This window comes from Periplaneta americana, chromosome 9 (assembly GCF_040183065.1).
Source record: "Periplaneta americana isolate PAMFEO1 chromosome 9, P.americana_PAMFEO1_priV1, whole genome shotgun sequence".
Lineage (NCBI taxonomy): Eukaryota > Metazoa > Arthropoda > Insecta > Blattodea > Blattidae > Periplaneta > Periplaneta americana.
Window position 1 is genome coordinate 18,122,388 of NC_091125.1, and position 17,378 is coordinate 18,139,765.

Sequence of the window (17,378 nt, forward strand, 5' to 3'; positions counted from 1 at the left end):
AAATATGTAGATAAATATGTAATAAATAAAAAAATATGTAATTTAAAAATTAAACTTTATTAGATGTATTTTTGCACACTAATGAAAAATTACAGGTGCACATGTGGTCCAACGTCAATTAATTATTGTTTGGTGGCGCAATTAATAATTAAATATTTTTCCATATTTTCTGCTGTCATTGATCGTCTCGTCAGTGGCAACCCATAAGTAGGAATCATCAAGTTCAGCACTAATTGTTTCCATTGTGTCAGAGTAGCAGGAGTTCAAATAATTTTTACGGAGCGTTGATTCATGCGAAATATTGAAGTTGTAGTATTTGCGTAGGAAAGCTTGAAACTTTTGAACTCCAAGTTTATACCATGGTATGTTTGCAGCAACCATTGCCATGCACAAATTTTTATTAAATTCACTGGTACAAGTCGAAGAATGTTTCAGCACCACTTGTATAAGAAGAACTTCTTTCTTTTCGACGGAGCACGACTTTTATTTCTCATGTGAAGTTCAGTTTCTAAATGCTGTTCTAATTGTGACTTCATGGAGTACCCAATGCGTGTCACAAACTTTGCACAGCACGATTTTATCATCGTAGTAAAGGAATCGTCAATTGAAATCCGGTCTTTAAGCTTGGATGCGAATAGCAGTAGACTAGCTATTTGTATCACCTGACGTCAAAATAAGCTTCTTAAGAAAACAGAAAAAACTATTGTTTTCTTTTAGAGCAATCTGATTGACGATGTTTGTGCGAAATGGTCATATCCACAGGGTAACTTTCACTTTTTCCTTCATCGCGTTAGCAGTACAATGACCCACCCTTCGCAGTGGTATTTGTTCCTACTTTACCGTTACTTCTTAAGGGATATACACACTATTAGCATTGCAAACAGATGTCCATTTTTTCACAGAATACGTTATTATTTTCAATTATTAAATTATATTTACGCACTAGAGACGAAGAAATAAGCTTTATAAACAATTTTAAAACTAAATAATTGATTAGATTGCGATCTTATTCGTGTTAATTGTGTAAGCATGTGCGGCTTACAGCTGTTTCGGTGCTTCTTCACACCATCCTCAGAGCCTACTAGATCTTGGCGTCATCTTGAACTTCGCTGCCTGTTGTGTGGGTGCGTTCGATAAGTGAAAATTGTTGAAATGTGGTGTCAAATAGTGTGTGTGTTCTGAAATTGATCTGTGTGTTGAGAATTTGATCTGGCTGTGTTTTAGTGTGTCTGTATATTTCATATTGTTCTAGTGTGTTGAGTTTTTATCAAGACAATTTTAAAATGTATAACTTAAGAATTAAGTAGAGGGAAAATTGGTGAAAAAAATGTGTATTCTTTCAAAATATGTAAAATATTCCAAAATATTTATTATGCACCAAAATGTTAAAAATAAGTAACTTAAACCTTTGGAATAATTATCCCTTTGATATGATTCGCCGACATTTTAGCTTTCCTTATAGCTACATATATAGGAACAAAATATGTAATTACATAAAATCCGGGCTCTACATACCAGTGATGAAGCTAAGGTATAAATACTGGGTACCTAAGCTGAAAAAATTTGCTTTCTTTATATATTTTTATAAAGCAGAAGATTCTCGGATTTTTTATCATTTGTTTTTGTGATGAGGTCCACTCATTTTCACCCCAGAAGAGAATACAGATATATCGTTGTTGTTCCTGCAATAACTCCTATGTGCAAAATATAAAAGTTTTCAGTAGGAAGAAAAAACACATTTATTCATCCTATGGCAGCCGTACATAGGAGACTGTGAATTCCTACATTTTCGAAACAAAGAAATATAATTGCATATAGGAGATTTTATTGTTTGCTGTATCACTATTTAAGTTATTTAATAGAGCAAAAACCTGAAAATCGATAAATATGTCACATAGGAGTTATTGCAGGAACAACGACGATATGTCTCATAACACTCTTAGCGAAGGATATTTCTCATACCATGAAAATTGAAAATTTATATTTTGTTTTCCTCCATGTGCTTTTTTTAATATGTAAATTCGGTGTCGATCTTCTGTCTTTGTAAGCTCATTTTGTTTCATATGTCCAACTTGGAAACAGTTTCTCTTTTAATTGTACAAATAATGACTTCAATGTGTCATTTTACACAAAATTAATATGCAATACACAACACATATTCACTTTTGATTAAACTAATACTCAAAACGCAGCTCATTCAGAGAACACCAATATGGTCGGGAGGAAATTAAACACAGAATAAATATGGGAAATGCCTGTTATTATTCGGTTGAGAAGCTTTTATCATCCAGTCTGCTGTCAAAAAATCTGAAAGTTAGAATTTATAAAACAGTTATATTACCGGTTGTTCTTTATGGTTGTGAAACTTGGACTCTCACTTTGAGAGAGGAACATAGGTTAAGGGTGTTTGAGAATAAGGTGCTTAGGAAAATATTTGGGGCTAAGAGGGATGAAGTTACAGGAGAATGGAGAAAGTTACACAACACAGAACTGCACGCATTGTATTCTTCACCTGCCGTAATTAGGAACATTAAATCCAGACGTTTGAGATGGGCAGGGCACGTAGCACGTATGGGCGAATCCAGAAATACATATAGAGTGTTAGTTGGGAGGCCGGAGGGAAAAAGACCTTTGGGAAGGCCGAGACGTAGATGGGAGGATAATATTAAAATGGATTTGAGGGAGGTGGGATATGATGATAGAGAATGGATTAATCTTGCTCAGGATAGGGACCAATGGCGGGCTTATGTCAGGACGGCAATGAACCTCCGGGTTCCTTAAAAGCCAGTAAGTAAGTAAGCAAGTAAGTAAGTAAGTAAGTAAGTAAGGTTGGTTGGTTGGTAGGTAGCCAAAGTTCTGCTATAATGGCAATGAAGCCATCAGCCGTCTTGCAGTCGAATATTTTTCCGTGGTGTTGAGGTGAACAGGCAAGGCTTCTCAATTTTCCAGATGGTGCTTATCCATGATTACGTCCTTTCCACATAACACACAATTGGGTGAGATGGAGATGCCAATTATATATAAATGAGCTGCCAAACAATCATGCCCGGTCAGAAGACGGAAGGCTATCAGTGCTGAATTTCTTGGTTCTTCAGGGATGATCTTTAAATTTTGGAGGAGGGGTTCCCATGAGTTATCTTTAGCCGATTCCTTTATTCTGTTCAAAAATTGTTGTTTGTATTGAAATTTTTTATTTAATATGACAGAAATAAATGATTTTTCAGTAATATGTTTTTCTATTAGGGTGCAGCCTTTTGCAGCCAGTTGACCCACCAATTGATTACCTGTATAGCCGCAGTGCACTGGAACCTATTGCAGAACTATTTTCTTGCCAGTTTTTGGAGCTTCTTGATGAGGGTGCAGCACTGAGAAGTTGTGTCAGTTTTCTGTGAACTATTATTAGCTGTAGCTTGTATAGCTGCTTTTGAGTCAATGAAGATTACAGGTTTGGAAAATTTATTTTTTTATTTGAAGTAGTTTGGTTAGAATAGTGCATACAGCTTCAACTCCTCCATCAAAGTTTGTGGAGTTCTTCCTGACTTCTTTATAGAAGGAAAAAAATTTACAATTTATTTTTTATTTGAAGTAGTTTGGTTAGAATAGTGCATACAGCTTCAACTCCTCCATCACAGTTTGTGGAGTCCTTCCTGACTTCTTTATAGAAGGAGAAAAATTTACAAGTTCCTCCAGCTCCTGCAGCATCAAAATCGTTTTATAAAGATGAATCACTGTAAATGTGTAGCCAAGTTTCACAACGATATTTGCTATTAATTGTTTCTAATGTTAATTGTTTTGCTACATTTGGATTTGTATTTTTTTAACAATTGTTTATTGTTGTTTATTGTTAGTAAAATAACATGTACAAAAATACAGTCTTAATTCTTCCCTGAAGAAGTAAAAAAAAACTCGTGCTCAGGGAGTTCTAAACACATACTCGTACTTAACACAAACAGAGATAATTATTTGACATAAAGTGGGTCAAGGAAAAAAAAATTATAGGAATAAATTAACTTTAAAAACACAATTCCATTTTTAACAATTTAAATCATACAAATACATACACATATTAAATGAACATAATATGGGCATTTGTTAAAAGGGCAGATGTCACTTTTTTTGTTTTTTGTTTTTTTTTACTTTTTCACAGATAATGAAACTATAAGGGTAAATACATCATTCTATGTTAAAAGGGCAGCAATATCTTAGTTACAAATAAGTTAAAAATGCTGTAATGATCTTGAGATATTGTTAAAAAGTCAGATGTCCTGGACATCTGCCTTTTAAACAATAATTAGTTGTATTGTTAAGTTGGGAGCAAATATCACCAGTTAGATCAAAGGCCAATCAAAACCCACTCACGCTGTGTGGAATTTGCATTGTTGTAAACTTCAAAGTTTCAAACCTTGAACAGCATCATTAAGCATCATGAGTTCTACAGAAGAAGATGAATTTTCTCTTGGAGGAAAAAGAAAAGCCAATCCTCAAAGTTATAAAAGAAATGTTGTAAAACAAGCAAGACTGAAAGGAGAAGCTTACACAAATTACTCTGGAAAGAAAATAGATGCCAAAACAGTCGGTGAAAATTGCAGGTAATTTAATATTTCAATATTAGTAACTTAGCGTAGTCCTTATATTTAGGTGGTTTGAATGTAGGCATATTATTTTTTATTGGTATTGTTATTCTTCTTCTTCTTCTTCTTCTTATTATTATTATTATTATTATTATTATTATTATTATTATTATTATTATTATTATTATTATTATTATTAGCTTTAATAATTCCATTGCACATATTATAGACTATGAACACGCTAATGATTAACTTTTATTTATCATTGGCACCATTTTTATATCCATCAAAGTACAAAATAATCATAATATAATATTATCATTGTAGATGCAGAATGCAGTGCACACAGAATATTGGAGATGATGATTACGTGGAAATCTTCAAACAAATTTACACTCTTAAAACAAAGAATGAACAAGACATATTTCTGCAGGGTTTAATAGATGTGCAAGACATAGCACGTAATCGTCTATGACAAGGTGAAAAAAAATTAGATAGAACCTCTTTTAAGTATCATGTGTTATTGGGTACTCAAACCATCCAGGTATGTTTGAAGTCATTTCTTTCACTATATGCTGTTTCTGCTAAGAGTGTTAGACGCCTCAGAAATTTAAAGCTGAAGGGACAAAGCCTTACTGATAGGAGAGGTAAACATGTTAGTTTTTCTTTTCCAGTGGATATAAAAATCAAAATTCATGAACATATAAGTTCATTTCCATTAAAAGAAACTCACTATACTGGAAAAGTAGATCGTTATCTAAGTGCAGATTTGACTATTAAAATGATGTATAACTTGTTCAGACAAAAACATCCAGATGCTAAGCTCAGCTATAGTGGCTTCTGTAAAATATTCAAGGAGAATTTTAATTATAAGTTTGGTCAGCCACAAGTTGATTGCTGTTGCACTTGTTAAGAGCTAAAACTTAAAATCAAATCACCACATATTAATGATGCTGCTAAATGCTGTGCTATAGCAGATCTTGCTGTGCATAATAGAAAAAGTAAAAAGTTTCATGCTGCACTTAGAGAAGAATTCTTGGATGAACTAAAAGGGCTTAACAATAATGTTCTATCACTGTCTTTTGATTATATGATGAATGTTTCACTTCCAAAAGTTCTAGTTCAAGATCTTTTTTATCTGAGGCAATTGACAGTAAATTTGTTCTGCGTACATGATATAAAGAAAAACAAAGCTGTATTCTATTTATATCATGAGGAACAAGCCAAGAAAGGTCCAGACGAAGTGTATTCATATTTGTTAGATTATTTACAACATTATTTGCCTGCTCATATTGAAGTAGTCCGGTTGTTTAGTGACAATTGTGTCGGACAGAACAAAAATCACCCTCTTTCCAGACTATTCGTAGCATTAACTGACACAAAACAATTGAAAATAATTCAACACTTCTTTCCCACAAGGGGACATAGTTATCTCCCTTGTGACCGCGATTTCAATATAGTGAAGAGGAGGTTGGAAAAGACAGATAGAATTTATACTGTACACCAGTTAACAGAACTAATAATAGAAAGTAGCACCACACAAAAATTTACTGTGAGAGAAGTAGATAGTTATACTATTTTAAACTTTAAAGACTGGTGGACAAAGTTTTATAAGAGAATAGCTATTTCCCTGGAAAGTTCATTGAATCGGAGGGATGAGAGGGTCCATTTTGGCATAACTTCACTGCATCATTTCATTTATGATTCAGATACTCCTGGCTATATTGTGGCAATGGCATTCATTAACGGTCTGGTCAAACATACCTTTAATGTTGGCCTACAACAACATGTTGAACTAGCTTAGAATGTAAGTTATCCTATAGATAAAGTGCCCTTAAAAAAGGAAAAAGTAGGAGACCTTCAAAAAATTATTCAGTATGTGGAAGATGGTCACCGGGAATTTTATATATATATATACATTTTGCAGGGTCCTGTTATGAGTGAGGAAACCAGCAGCTAGAGTTCTTGCTGAAGATTATGATATTGAAAAACTATCTTTAAACAATAAATTGTAACAAAGAGATATTTTTGTAAAATATAAGAAAACCATAAATGAGTCTTTAAAATTAACATCACTTGTAAGTTTTTCAACATTGTTAAAAGGGCAGAAGCCCTTGAGTTTCAAAGTGTACTGAAGTGTCAATTTGTTAAATTTAAGAGATTTCAAGTCCAAGGCCAATTTCAAGAAGATAAATACTATGTTCTGAGTCGTGCAGTATTTAATAAATCAGCAAAATGTGGATAAAAATCAGTTTTTTGTTAATACTGAAAAGTTTACTGTGTTGTAAAAATAAGAAAACCAATAAATGAGTCTTTAAAATTAACATCACTTGTAAGTTTTTTCAACATTTGTTAAAAGGGCAGAAATCCGTGACTTTCAAAGTGTAATTGAAGTGCCAATTTGTTAAATTTAAGAGATTTCAAGTCCATGGCCATTTTCAAGAACATAAATACTACGTCCTGAGTTGTGCAGTAATTGCGAAATGAGCAAAATATGGATACAAATCAGTTTTTTGTTAATACTGAAAAGTTTACCCTAATGGACATGTGCCCTTTTAACAAATGGCCATTCATATATTCTTTAAAACTTAAATTCCTAACGCTACTTTTGAAATTTCTGATAAAAAATATTCCAAATTCGGGTATTTTTCAATTATTTTATTATATAACCTTGGACCAAAGTAGGTACCATGGCTAAGAGCTGTGCTTGTGAAACACTTTGGTTCCTCTAGTCGTATAAAATCGGATCTTTTAGTTCCATATTTATGATGATACAATTTGAATTTATTACGATTTTTATGTATTAAGTTTAATAAGGCAATATAATAAATCTGTTTAATTTTCAAAACATTAAAATCAGTGAACAAAAGCTCGGATGAGTAAGCAATTGGTTTATTAAGGCATATTTTAATTATTCTTTTCTGAATAAGTATTAGTGGAGTGAGATTAGAATTACAATCATTTCCCCATCCTAAAATTCCATATTGAAGACTGGATTGAAATAAAGCTAAATAAATGAGACGTAAATTATTAGCTGGTAAATATGACCGAAGTATAACAAAGATATAAATTGTTTTACGTAATCTATTGCATAAATATGTACTATGTTTATTCCATCGTAAATGTTGGTCGATTGTAATGCCTAAATACTTAACTTCTGTTCGGTTAATATGGGACATTCACAATAAAATTTTGGGAAGAACAATCAGAATGATGAATATTGGCCTAAAAGAAGATTGAGGAGATTTAAGACCACTGGATCTTAGTGAAAACGGAAAAACAGTTGTTTTGGATGTGTTTAAGAAAAGAGCGTTTGGTTTGGTTTGGTTCCAATAAGTTGTTTCCTGTTTGAATATTTATGTATTCCAAGGGATTTTGTCGGATTTGTGACATTTCAATGTTAGTTTGGGGAATGAGATGCGTTTGTAATCTTTTAACTTTCTGCATAAATCCTTCTTGTGTGTTTAATTTAGTAGGCAAGATTTTGTATTTTCTCCAATAATCTGCATTAGACAGTCTGTTTAATTTCTCATACCGGATTTCTGCTTGTTCTTGAAACTCGTGTATCAGTGGTTTTTGTTGAGTAAGTTGTCTCATTGAATCTATTGGTGTAAATTTCACTGCACCTATAATTAAACGTAGTGCTTGGTTTTGAAATTGTTCTATTTTATTTCATTGTTGTGGGGTGCATGTGATGAGTATTTCACTACAATATTTGAGGACAGGTTTCATGTACATATATGTGGAATTTAGTGTACGTCTCTGGCTTCCCCATTTGCAGCCAGCTAATCTTTCTAACAGATTTAATCTCTTTTGGGCTTTTTCTACTACAGTATTAATATGATCATTCCAAGATAATTTGTTACCGGTATCAAATATGACTCCTAGATATTGTGAATTGATTGCTCTTTGTAAGGGAAGTTGATTAAGCTTGATGTTATGTTTAGTGACATTTGTGAATATTTGATATTTAGTTTTGACTGCATTTACTTGCATTAGGTTAGTAGAGCACCAATATTCCAATTTAGTCATGCTGTGTTAATTTGGGTTTCCAATGACTTGAGCTTATTCTTTGGTTTTGAAACCCAGATGAGGAGGTCATCAGCAAATAATGTAAACTTTACTTCTTTGCCAAAGATCTGGGAAGATCGTTGATAAATATATTAAATAATGTTATACTCAACACTGCTCCTTGAAGTACACCCATAGCTGTTTGTTTGTATTTTGAAAAATATGATAGATATTTAACTGTGCTGAATCGCTGTGTGATGAAGTCTTGTAACTAACAGAGCGTATTACCTCAGATTCCTATTTTATGCAATTTTTCTACAAGCTTACATACATGAGAGAACAGATTGTTAAACTTTTTGAATATCACCACTGGGTGAGTGGTACTGTATAAAGCTAGACTGCTGTTTTGAAAACAAGTTGTTGGATTCAAGGAACCAATTGAGACGTGCAGCAATCATTCTTTCCATATTTTCCATATCTGACTTGTCAGAGAAATAGGTCTGTAGTTATTAATTTTAGATGAAGTTTTACCTTTCTTCAAAATGGGTATAATACCGGTAATGCTTTTTTTCCAGTTAGCAGGTACTGTAAAAAGTTCAGCATGGTTTTTTACACTTGTCTCTAAGGTTCTTGATAAATTCTGAATGAATTAAATCTGGACCGGGGACTTCATTCGATTTAAGAGTCCCAATAGCTGCATCTAGTTCATGGATTGTGAAACTATCAACAAACACTTCTCTTGTGTTTCATGTAAACACACTTCTTTTGTTCACCTTAATATTTTTTTCATGTTTTTTTTTTTTCTAACATTTTGTGAGTTGTTGTGATCCTATGTATTATTGTAGGTATATGTAAGGCATTTGCAATAACCTGGGGGTCTGTTAGTTGTGTATTTTTGTAAATTATGAGTGAGTTACTTGGTGGATTACTCTTTGTGATATTAGATATAAATTCGGGTAAGCTTTTATACCATCTTTTCTATAGTCCATTTTAGAGATGAAATTGTTAAAACTTTGCCTTTTGGCTGAGAGTACATCTTTCTTAAATGTGGCCACTTTACAAGCTTCCAGTCTATAAAATTGTCTCTATTACTGTTCTCTTCTGCTTGTTTTCTGGCTGTATCACGAGCTAATTTTAATGTCATTGACACTTTGTTTAAAAAACTTAAAATTGTTTAACGACACATTAAAAGTGTTAAAATTTTTAAAAAAGTTTATGTACCTTAGACAGACGGCCCATTTCGACGCCGGTTCTGTGTCATCTTCAGTGTCCTACGAACTACTAATGTTCCTGTTGATCTTGCATACTGTCATTTGCATTCGTCAGTTGTAGGGGTGGGGGTGTGTTGCTCCTATGGTGGGGGGTGTTTGTTTGTGTGTTATGTATCATGATATCGAATAATGTGTGGGTATTGAACTGTATTTGTGTATTAAGTATATGTTGTGGGTGTGTTATTGTATGTTTGTATATTTCGTATTGTTCTAAGATGTTTAACTATGGACTTTTTGGTGTGATGTGTAGAATTTCCATATCTGTTTCTATATTATTGTAGTCATGATTATTGTTGATAATATATTCTGCGTAATTTGATGTGATGTGTGGTTTGGTTATAGCTTTAATGTGTTCTTTATACCTTGTTTGAATGTTTCTTCCTGTCTGTCCTATGAAAAAATGTGGGCAACTGTTGCATTTTAGTTTGTAAACCCCAGTTGAATTATATTTATTTGAATGTTTAATGTCATTATTTCGATATTTCTGTGTTGTGTTATTTGTTTTGTATGCTATCTTGCATTTTTAGCTTTCTGAATGAAGTTGCAATTTTGTGAGTATTGGTATTGTGATATGTTAATGTTATGTATTTATTCTCGCGTGGTGTTTGTGTTGGTTTGTTCTGTTTTTGTTTTGTCTTTTTTATTAGTGTGTCTATCATGTTAGGGTATATCCATTGTCTTGTGCTATATATTTTATTGTGTTTAGTTCTTCAGTATAGTTATCATTGTTCATTGGTATGGTAATTAATCTGTATGTCATTGTACGGAAAGCTGCATGTTTATGTTGTATGGGATGGTTTGATGAATTGTGTATGTGTGTTGTAGTTGTGGTGGGCTTCCTGTATATTTTGAATTCGTGTCTGTTATTTGTTTTGGTTATGGTGATGTCTAAGAAATTTATAGCTTGGTTATGTTCTGTTTCTATTATACACTTTAATTTGGGATGTATTTTGTTGAGTTATTGATGTAGGTTCTCTATTTGTCTTTTGTTTCCATTATATAGGACTATTACAGTATGTCATCTGCATATCGATGCCAGTACATTATTCTCTCTGCGTGTTTGTTGTTGTCAGTGTTTAATATGTGTGTTGTTGTTGTTTTTTTGTGTTGTTTTCTAATGCCAGGCGTTTGACAATAAAGTCATTTGACCTCTTGCACTCCAATATTTTTCAAAGATATGTGTTTGTTCTATATTATGAATGAAGATTTCATCTAATATACTTGATATAGGTGAACCCATTGGTAATCCTTCAGTTCGTGTATAATATTTATTGTTATGTGTGAAATAATCTTTTTTTAATGTTTCTAAATCTTTTGTCCAGAAAGGTTTGTAGCTTGGGATCTTTCCTCGGGGCACCCATTTCTTTGCTCCTTTTAGTACCGGTATTATAGTTGCACAAATTATATTGTTACATTTTTCTGGGGATTCGTTCATATTAATGGAGAGGTTATTTTCTAGGTCTTCTCTGAATTTAGTCCAATTGGATTTTTTAAAATTCCAAGAACATCTGTTATAAGATTTGTTTGTAGGTTTCTGATGGTAGTAAAATAGAAGTAACAATGATTCTGTGGCCAAGTCCAGGGTCTTCCAAAACTTTCCTGCTTGCCTTGTTATATATGTCTGAAGATATTAGAGTTAAATCTGGATTAGATGTTTCATGGGAATGAAGAAATGTTGGAGGATCTTCTGGGTTGAATAATAATTGGATTGATTGGGTGTTAAGAAAATCTTCTATTGAACGGCCAACAGAATTGATGCCTACATATCCCCATTCTTTAGAATGACCACTGAAGTCTCCAATTATGAGAGTCTTTGGTGTAACTACTATATTGTCCAAATTGGGTTTGTTATTGGGGGGGGGGGGTATATGCCATACATTTTGAAGTGTTATTTATCCAAAGTTCTATTTTACAAATTTCAGATTTGTGAATAATTTCAAGGGAAAAATTGTTCCTGGGCCGGGTATCGATCGTGGGACCCTTTGCTTAGCGCATGAATGCTCTACTGATTGAGCTACTCCAGGAACTATACAAGACACCGTCACAATTCTTCCCTTTATATCCACACAACTCAAATGGGCTGACAAGACGCCAGAAACCCAACTTTGAGTGCACACAATTCTGTGTGACGTAAATTGTGGCTTTCTGTTAACGTACCTACAGTAATGAATATATTATGCCTGCTTCACAGGGAGCTTCTACCTGAAAGTCAGATTTGCATAATATATTCGTTACTTCAGATTTGTCTTCCTCAGCCATTTGTTTAATAATGTTGAAGGTTAAAGTTATTCTCTTTTGATGCCAACTAGTACGCCACTAGCTCTTTTTCTTGCTTTAGGTTGTAGAAGTGTCATTTGCAGAATTTGTATAATAAATGAGGTCCATCAATTCATATCCTTCCAATTATTGCATTTACATCGGTAACAATAGAGTTATAAATTCCTAACAGTGAGTAGTTTCAATACTAATGTAGTAAACGTCACAAGAATTATTTCCTTGATGTGAAATATTTCATAAGAATAAAATAAAATTCTCACAGTAACAGCTAAAATCCCGTGTTCATACTAGTTAAGTATTTAAAATGGAGCACGATTATGTACAGATAAAGCACTGTTTAATAATGTAATTGAGAAAAAAAAAAATTAAAGAAACATTTGATCCATGTTGAATCTTTCGTACACTACTTTTAACACTTGAATATAAATAATTGATTAAATCATCAAACGCACCCACACAACAGGCAGCGAAGTTCGAGATGACGCCGAGATCTAGTAGGCTCTGAGGATGGTGTGAAGAAGCACCGAAACAGCTGTAAGCCGCAAATGCTTACACAATTAACACGAGTAAGATCGCCATTTAATCAATTATGAACATTTGATATTATCAAAACTTCTTCAAAACTTCTTCATTTATGTCTGACTTTATATTTCCTTATACAGTGAAACCTCTCCTTACGGACGCCTCCAAGATACGGACACTCCTCATATAGGGCAGATTTTTATGTCCCAACTGAAATAATATAGAAATAATGATCAATTTAACTCTCATTTACAGACACTCTCAGACATGGACACGGACAGCTGTTTCACAGTTCTAAAGCTTGCTTTACCTCCTGACTGCGGACAGAACTTTGATTTCAAAACCTAATGTGTTACAAAAATGGAAAATTTAGTTTTGAGAACTGTACAGAAATTCCTTACCATGAAAGAAGACAATAAGGGTCTCGTAGGCTACCACTAGCCCAACCGGCTACCCCTTGTTGCCTGGAAGCGGGTGGATAAACAAAGTCATAAAATTTAACCTGTCTGATGGGTCCAAGGTGAAATTATATTCGACACATGATAGGGCTAATAGGATTATTCTCTTCACTTCAATCAGTTGTTCTGTTTCGAGAGACATGGCACCTGAACGTAAAGGTTAAGTTGAAAACAGTAAATTACAGTACTGCATAACTGTAGACCTAGAATAAAATTGCATGGCATAGTACTGTATTTTACTTTTTCAGTCTTATCTACTGTAGTTGAAAGTTGCAAAGAATTTACTGTAGTATACTATATTTAGAATTAAACTACAGTAATACATTTCATTTAAAGCATGAAGAAATACATAATGTATAAGTTATTATAAATTTACTGTTACATTGGGGAGCCTCCCTCCCAATAAAGAACACCTCCCAGATGCAGACAGATTGTTACGTCCCTTCGATGTCTGTAAATGAGAGGTTTCACTGTATATGATTGCATAATTACTCTAGTCCAGTAAATCAGTCAGCTCTGTTACACCATTCTGTTCCTATGGGTACACAGTTGAAAAATAAATCCCACAGGTGTTAGCACAAGCCAAGATGATGCACAAAAACCATCTTGATTGTACTGCTATGTTCATCCATTTGGATTTGGCGAGTTTGTGTGTCATACTCTTGCTTTGTGTTTTAGTCTAAGCATGCATTTTTACTATGTCAGATCTGTTAGTGTTGTGTTTTCCACAAATAACAGGATATAAAGTCAAGATCAAGAGGACATAATAGTACACGTGTGCAGTAGCTAAGTTGCTATTTTGGAGATTTTTAAGAAAAAAAAAACTTTAGGTTCGCACATGCTTATGTTTGCTTTGTCATGTCTGTTACCTGTCAGATCTGTTACTCCATGTCATGCCTGTTACATCATTCAAAACAGAGCCTTAATTTTTTCTAATTATCTATCATTAAAGAAACTAAAGCTCAAATATCTTCGCCTTAAGGGCAATCTACTAAGATAATTGTTACTGAAAGAATGGTTTCTGTTAGTTACTGAACAAGTTATTATTTTATATTAAGTAAAAGATTTGATATTAAGATATTTAAAATATTTGTTCATTTTTGATCTGAAGTTAGTTCTGTTACCATTCTAAGACCTACTCACTGTTTAAAGAATGTCTGATATAAAAATAAAGGAATTCTATTTCTATAAAGATCCACTGTCTTGTCCTATAACACACCTGACATTTCATCGTGCCATCAAAGATTCATCGATGCTTGTAGAGAATACTGTACAGCAAGGTGAGTGTACAGTGGCTGATTACTATGGCAGAGACATTGCACTATATTAATACATGCAGTGTAACATAACATGACTTAAAATACAGATTAGCCCAAAAAATGTATACACTATTTGTTTATAAATAACTTTAGAACAAATTCAGATAAAATTCTCATTTTCGGGGAAATTGTAGCTTAATGGATAGGTCGAAGAGGTGCTGTCGAGTACCCAGCACAGTCCCCAGACCTAACACCAATTTCTACATATGGGGGACCCTAAAGGATGTTGTTTATCAGGAAACGCCAGCTACACTGGATGTGCTACGAGAACAAATCAAAATTTAACGTCATGTGCAGCTATGACACTGGACACATTACAGAACTTAGTTCGTGGAGCAGTTCGGCGGCATCAATAGTTTTTGGATGCTGATGGTGGCCACTTTGAACACCTATATTAAGCTACAATTTCATGAAAAACGAGAAATTTTTCTCAATTTGTTTCACTCTTTTAGGACCCCATCTTCTTTCATTCAGAGCAGAACTAAGTACAGATCTAATATTTTTCTTCCTAGGCATAATTAACAACTTAGCCAATTAAATATAACAACTATAAATAAACTGAACACTACAACTATACTTATTTCACTATTTTTAGGTCTATGCAAATGTTTCTGTGTAAATGAAACACTCAGAAAACGATTATAAACCCACAACACAAAACTAAACACTCAACTAACGATTATAAATGCACACAACACACCAAACAAGGCTGCAGGGCGAGTTTGATAACCAGTCTACTATTGTAATATGAAGTTACAACATGTGTATCGTACAAAGTTTTATCCACTTTGATTAAAAAAAAAATAATCTAAAATTGAATATTGTCTAAATGTAAAATTTTTATTGCCAGCTATATACATTTGCTTTGTAGGTGATCGATTCATATAGAGGGGCTTGTACGAGAAACATTTGAAGCTATATACATTTGCTTTGTAGGTGATCGATTCATATAGAGGGCCATGTACAAGAAACATTTGAAGAATATTATTGTCGGTATTGTCACCATGACTATTTATAAATATAAGTGTCAATGGTATTGCATTAACAGCTGTACTGATTTATTAATTCCAACAAAATCGCGACAGAGGTATGAAGAGGAATATAAGAAGTTTGAAGAGTGGTGTAAAAAACAAAAGTAGAGAATATTTCTGAAAAGTTTATGCTGGAATATTTTTCAATGAAAAGTGAAAAGAAGAAATCAAGTTCTCTGTGGATTCATTATTCTATGATGCGGTGTACGATATCACTGAAGACAAACGTGGACATCAGTCAGTAAGTAGACACAATAATTGTTGGGTTTTTAAAGCAAAAAAGTGAATTGTGAAAATGTTACCATTAATGTGTATAACAAATAAAAAGCTTACAAGGACAAGGATCCTGCTGATCCAAAGTTGCACTTGGGCATGGGTTCGATTCTAGCTTGTGCTCATTACTGGTACTTTTTTCCGAGGTTTTCTCCAACCATAAGACGAATGCGAATGTCAGGTAATCTATGGCGAACCCTCGGCCTCATCTTGCCAAATACCATCACGCTATTACCAATACAATCAATGCCAAATATCCTAGTAGTTAATACAGGGTCGTTAAATAACCAACTAAAAGAATTGCAGAGAGCAATCAGAGTAGTATAATGAAGCATTAATGGTTGAAGTGTTGATCAAAACTTTTTAGTGGTGGTAGCAGTATGTGTAAGAAAAGTAAATAGTTGGTGTACTATGGTTGATGTTTAAGAAAGTGCGAAGTTAATACAGTGCTAATAGTACCTCCCTCATGCCAATAACTGCTACAGAAAAGAATAATAAAATTATGCCTTAATAAATTCTTGATTACCCTTCAGAACTGTTGTATTCAGGATTTAAAGTATTTGACTTCCATCAAATTCATAACAATGTATTATTGAATTTCGTACATAAAAACCGAAATATATTTAATTTATATTCACATAAATCAGTCATGTCAATTGATGCCCACAGGAACAAGCGCGCGCTTTAGAGCTGAGGAGAGCCTGAGCAGTTTACAGCGGAAAGGAAAGAGACAGACGAAAGAAGTAGTATATGTCGGTTGGCCGAGCTATGTTCAGGGATGGCCAGCACTGATTCAATAGATAAAGGGAAGAGAACTTATTAAAACTGTATCCATGTTAATTTTTAGATTTGTCTGGAAGTATAAATGCATTATAAAAATATAAGTTTTAATTTTAATGTTCATTTTTCACAAGTTTGATTTTTTTGTCCAAAAGAAATACCGTATTTTCTCAACTTTCTTTGTAGAAAAGTGAAATTTTCAGATATAGGCCTATTTATTTAGTAGCCTTACAGAATGTTTTCGTTAATTTAATATACCGTAAATGCGTATTACTGAAGATAGTGTATTAAAAGTTTTGAAAATATTCGCATGGAAATGAATTATTAACAAAGCAACTACTGTTACATCATAAGCAAAAGATACCTCCCCATGTGTTGTAAAAATGTCAGCTCTATAGCTTCAGCACGTTTCGAGAAAATAATTTAATATTCTGATGATAGGAAGTTGCTCACCAATATCACCTTAAAAGCATAATGCGATAAGAGTTTTGTTATGGAATATTAGTTACACTTAAAACATATACTGCACCTAGGTAACTGCTTTGTACTGTAATATTTTTTTGATTAGTTGATTGATTATTTTTATAGGGCTAAAGGTATCATCAATATCAATTACAACTTGTCATGTCATACTCAATCTCTTTTTTTTGGGATATCACTTTCTTTATGAATTACATGTTTCATCCATTTAGTACAGTATAGTTGTACTACTATGGAATTTATGTGGATATTCCTTCTTATCTCTTTATTATGTTATTAACATTTAAAACACAACTGCAATATTAAGAAATTGGTATTAGTATTTTTGTTTTACAAACAATATAGATAATATCAAACAGAAAGAAGCCATATAAAAATAACGACA

General features: G+C 33.2%; 1 protein-coding gene across 6 annotated transcripts in view; it reads left to right on the forward strand.

The window, feature by feature from the left end:
* Nucleotides 1-17,378, forward strand: part of LOC138705805 (CD2 antigen cytoplasmic tail-binding protein 2 homolog) — a 106,290-nt gene that overhangs the window by 449 nt on the left and 88,463 nt on the right. For 4 of the 6 annotated variants that reach the window (XR_011333792.1, XM_069834460.1, XM_069834459.1 and 1 more), the window contains exon 2: nucleotides 3,244-3,445. The exons of the other annotated variants lie outside the window; for them this stretch is intronic. Coding sequence is in view for 2 of the 4 variants with exons in the window: in XM_069834459.1 (XP_069690560.1) it covers nucleotides 3,433-3,445 (13 nt within the window). In the remaining 2 variants the exon portion in view is untranslated. The remainder of the gene's footprint in view (nucleotides 1-3,243; nucleotides 3,446-17,378) is intronic. 6 annotated transcript variants of the gene reach the window in all.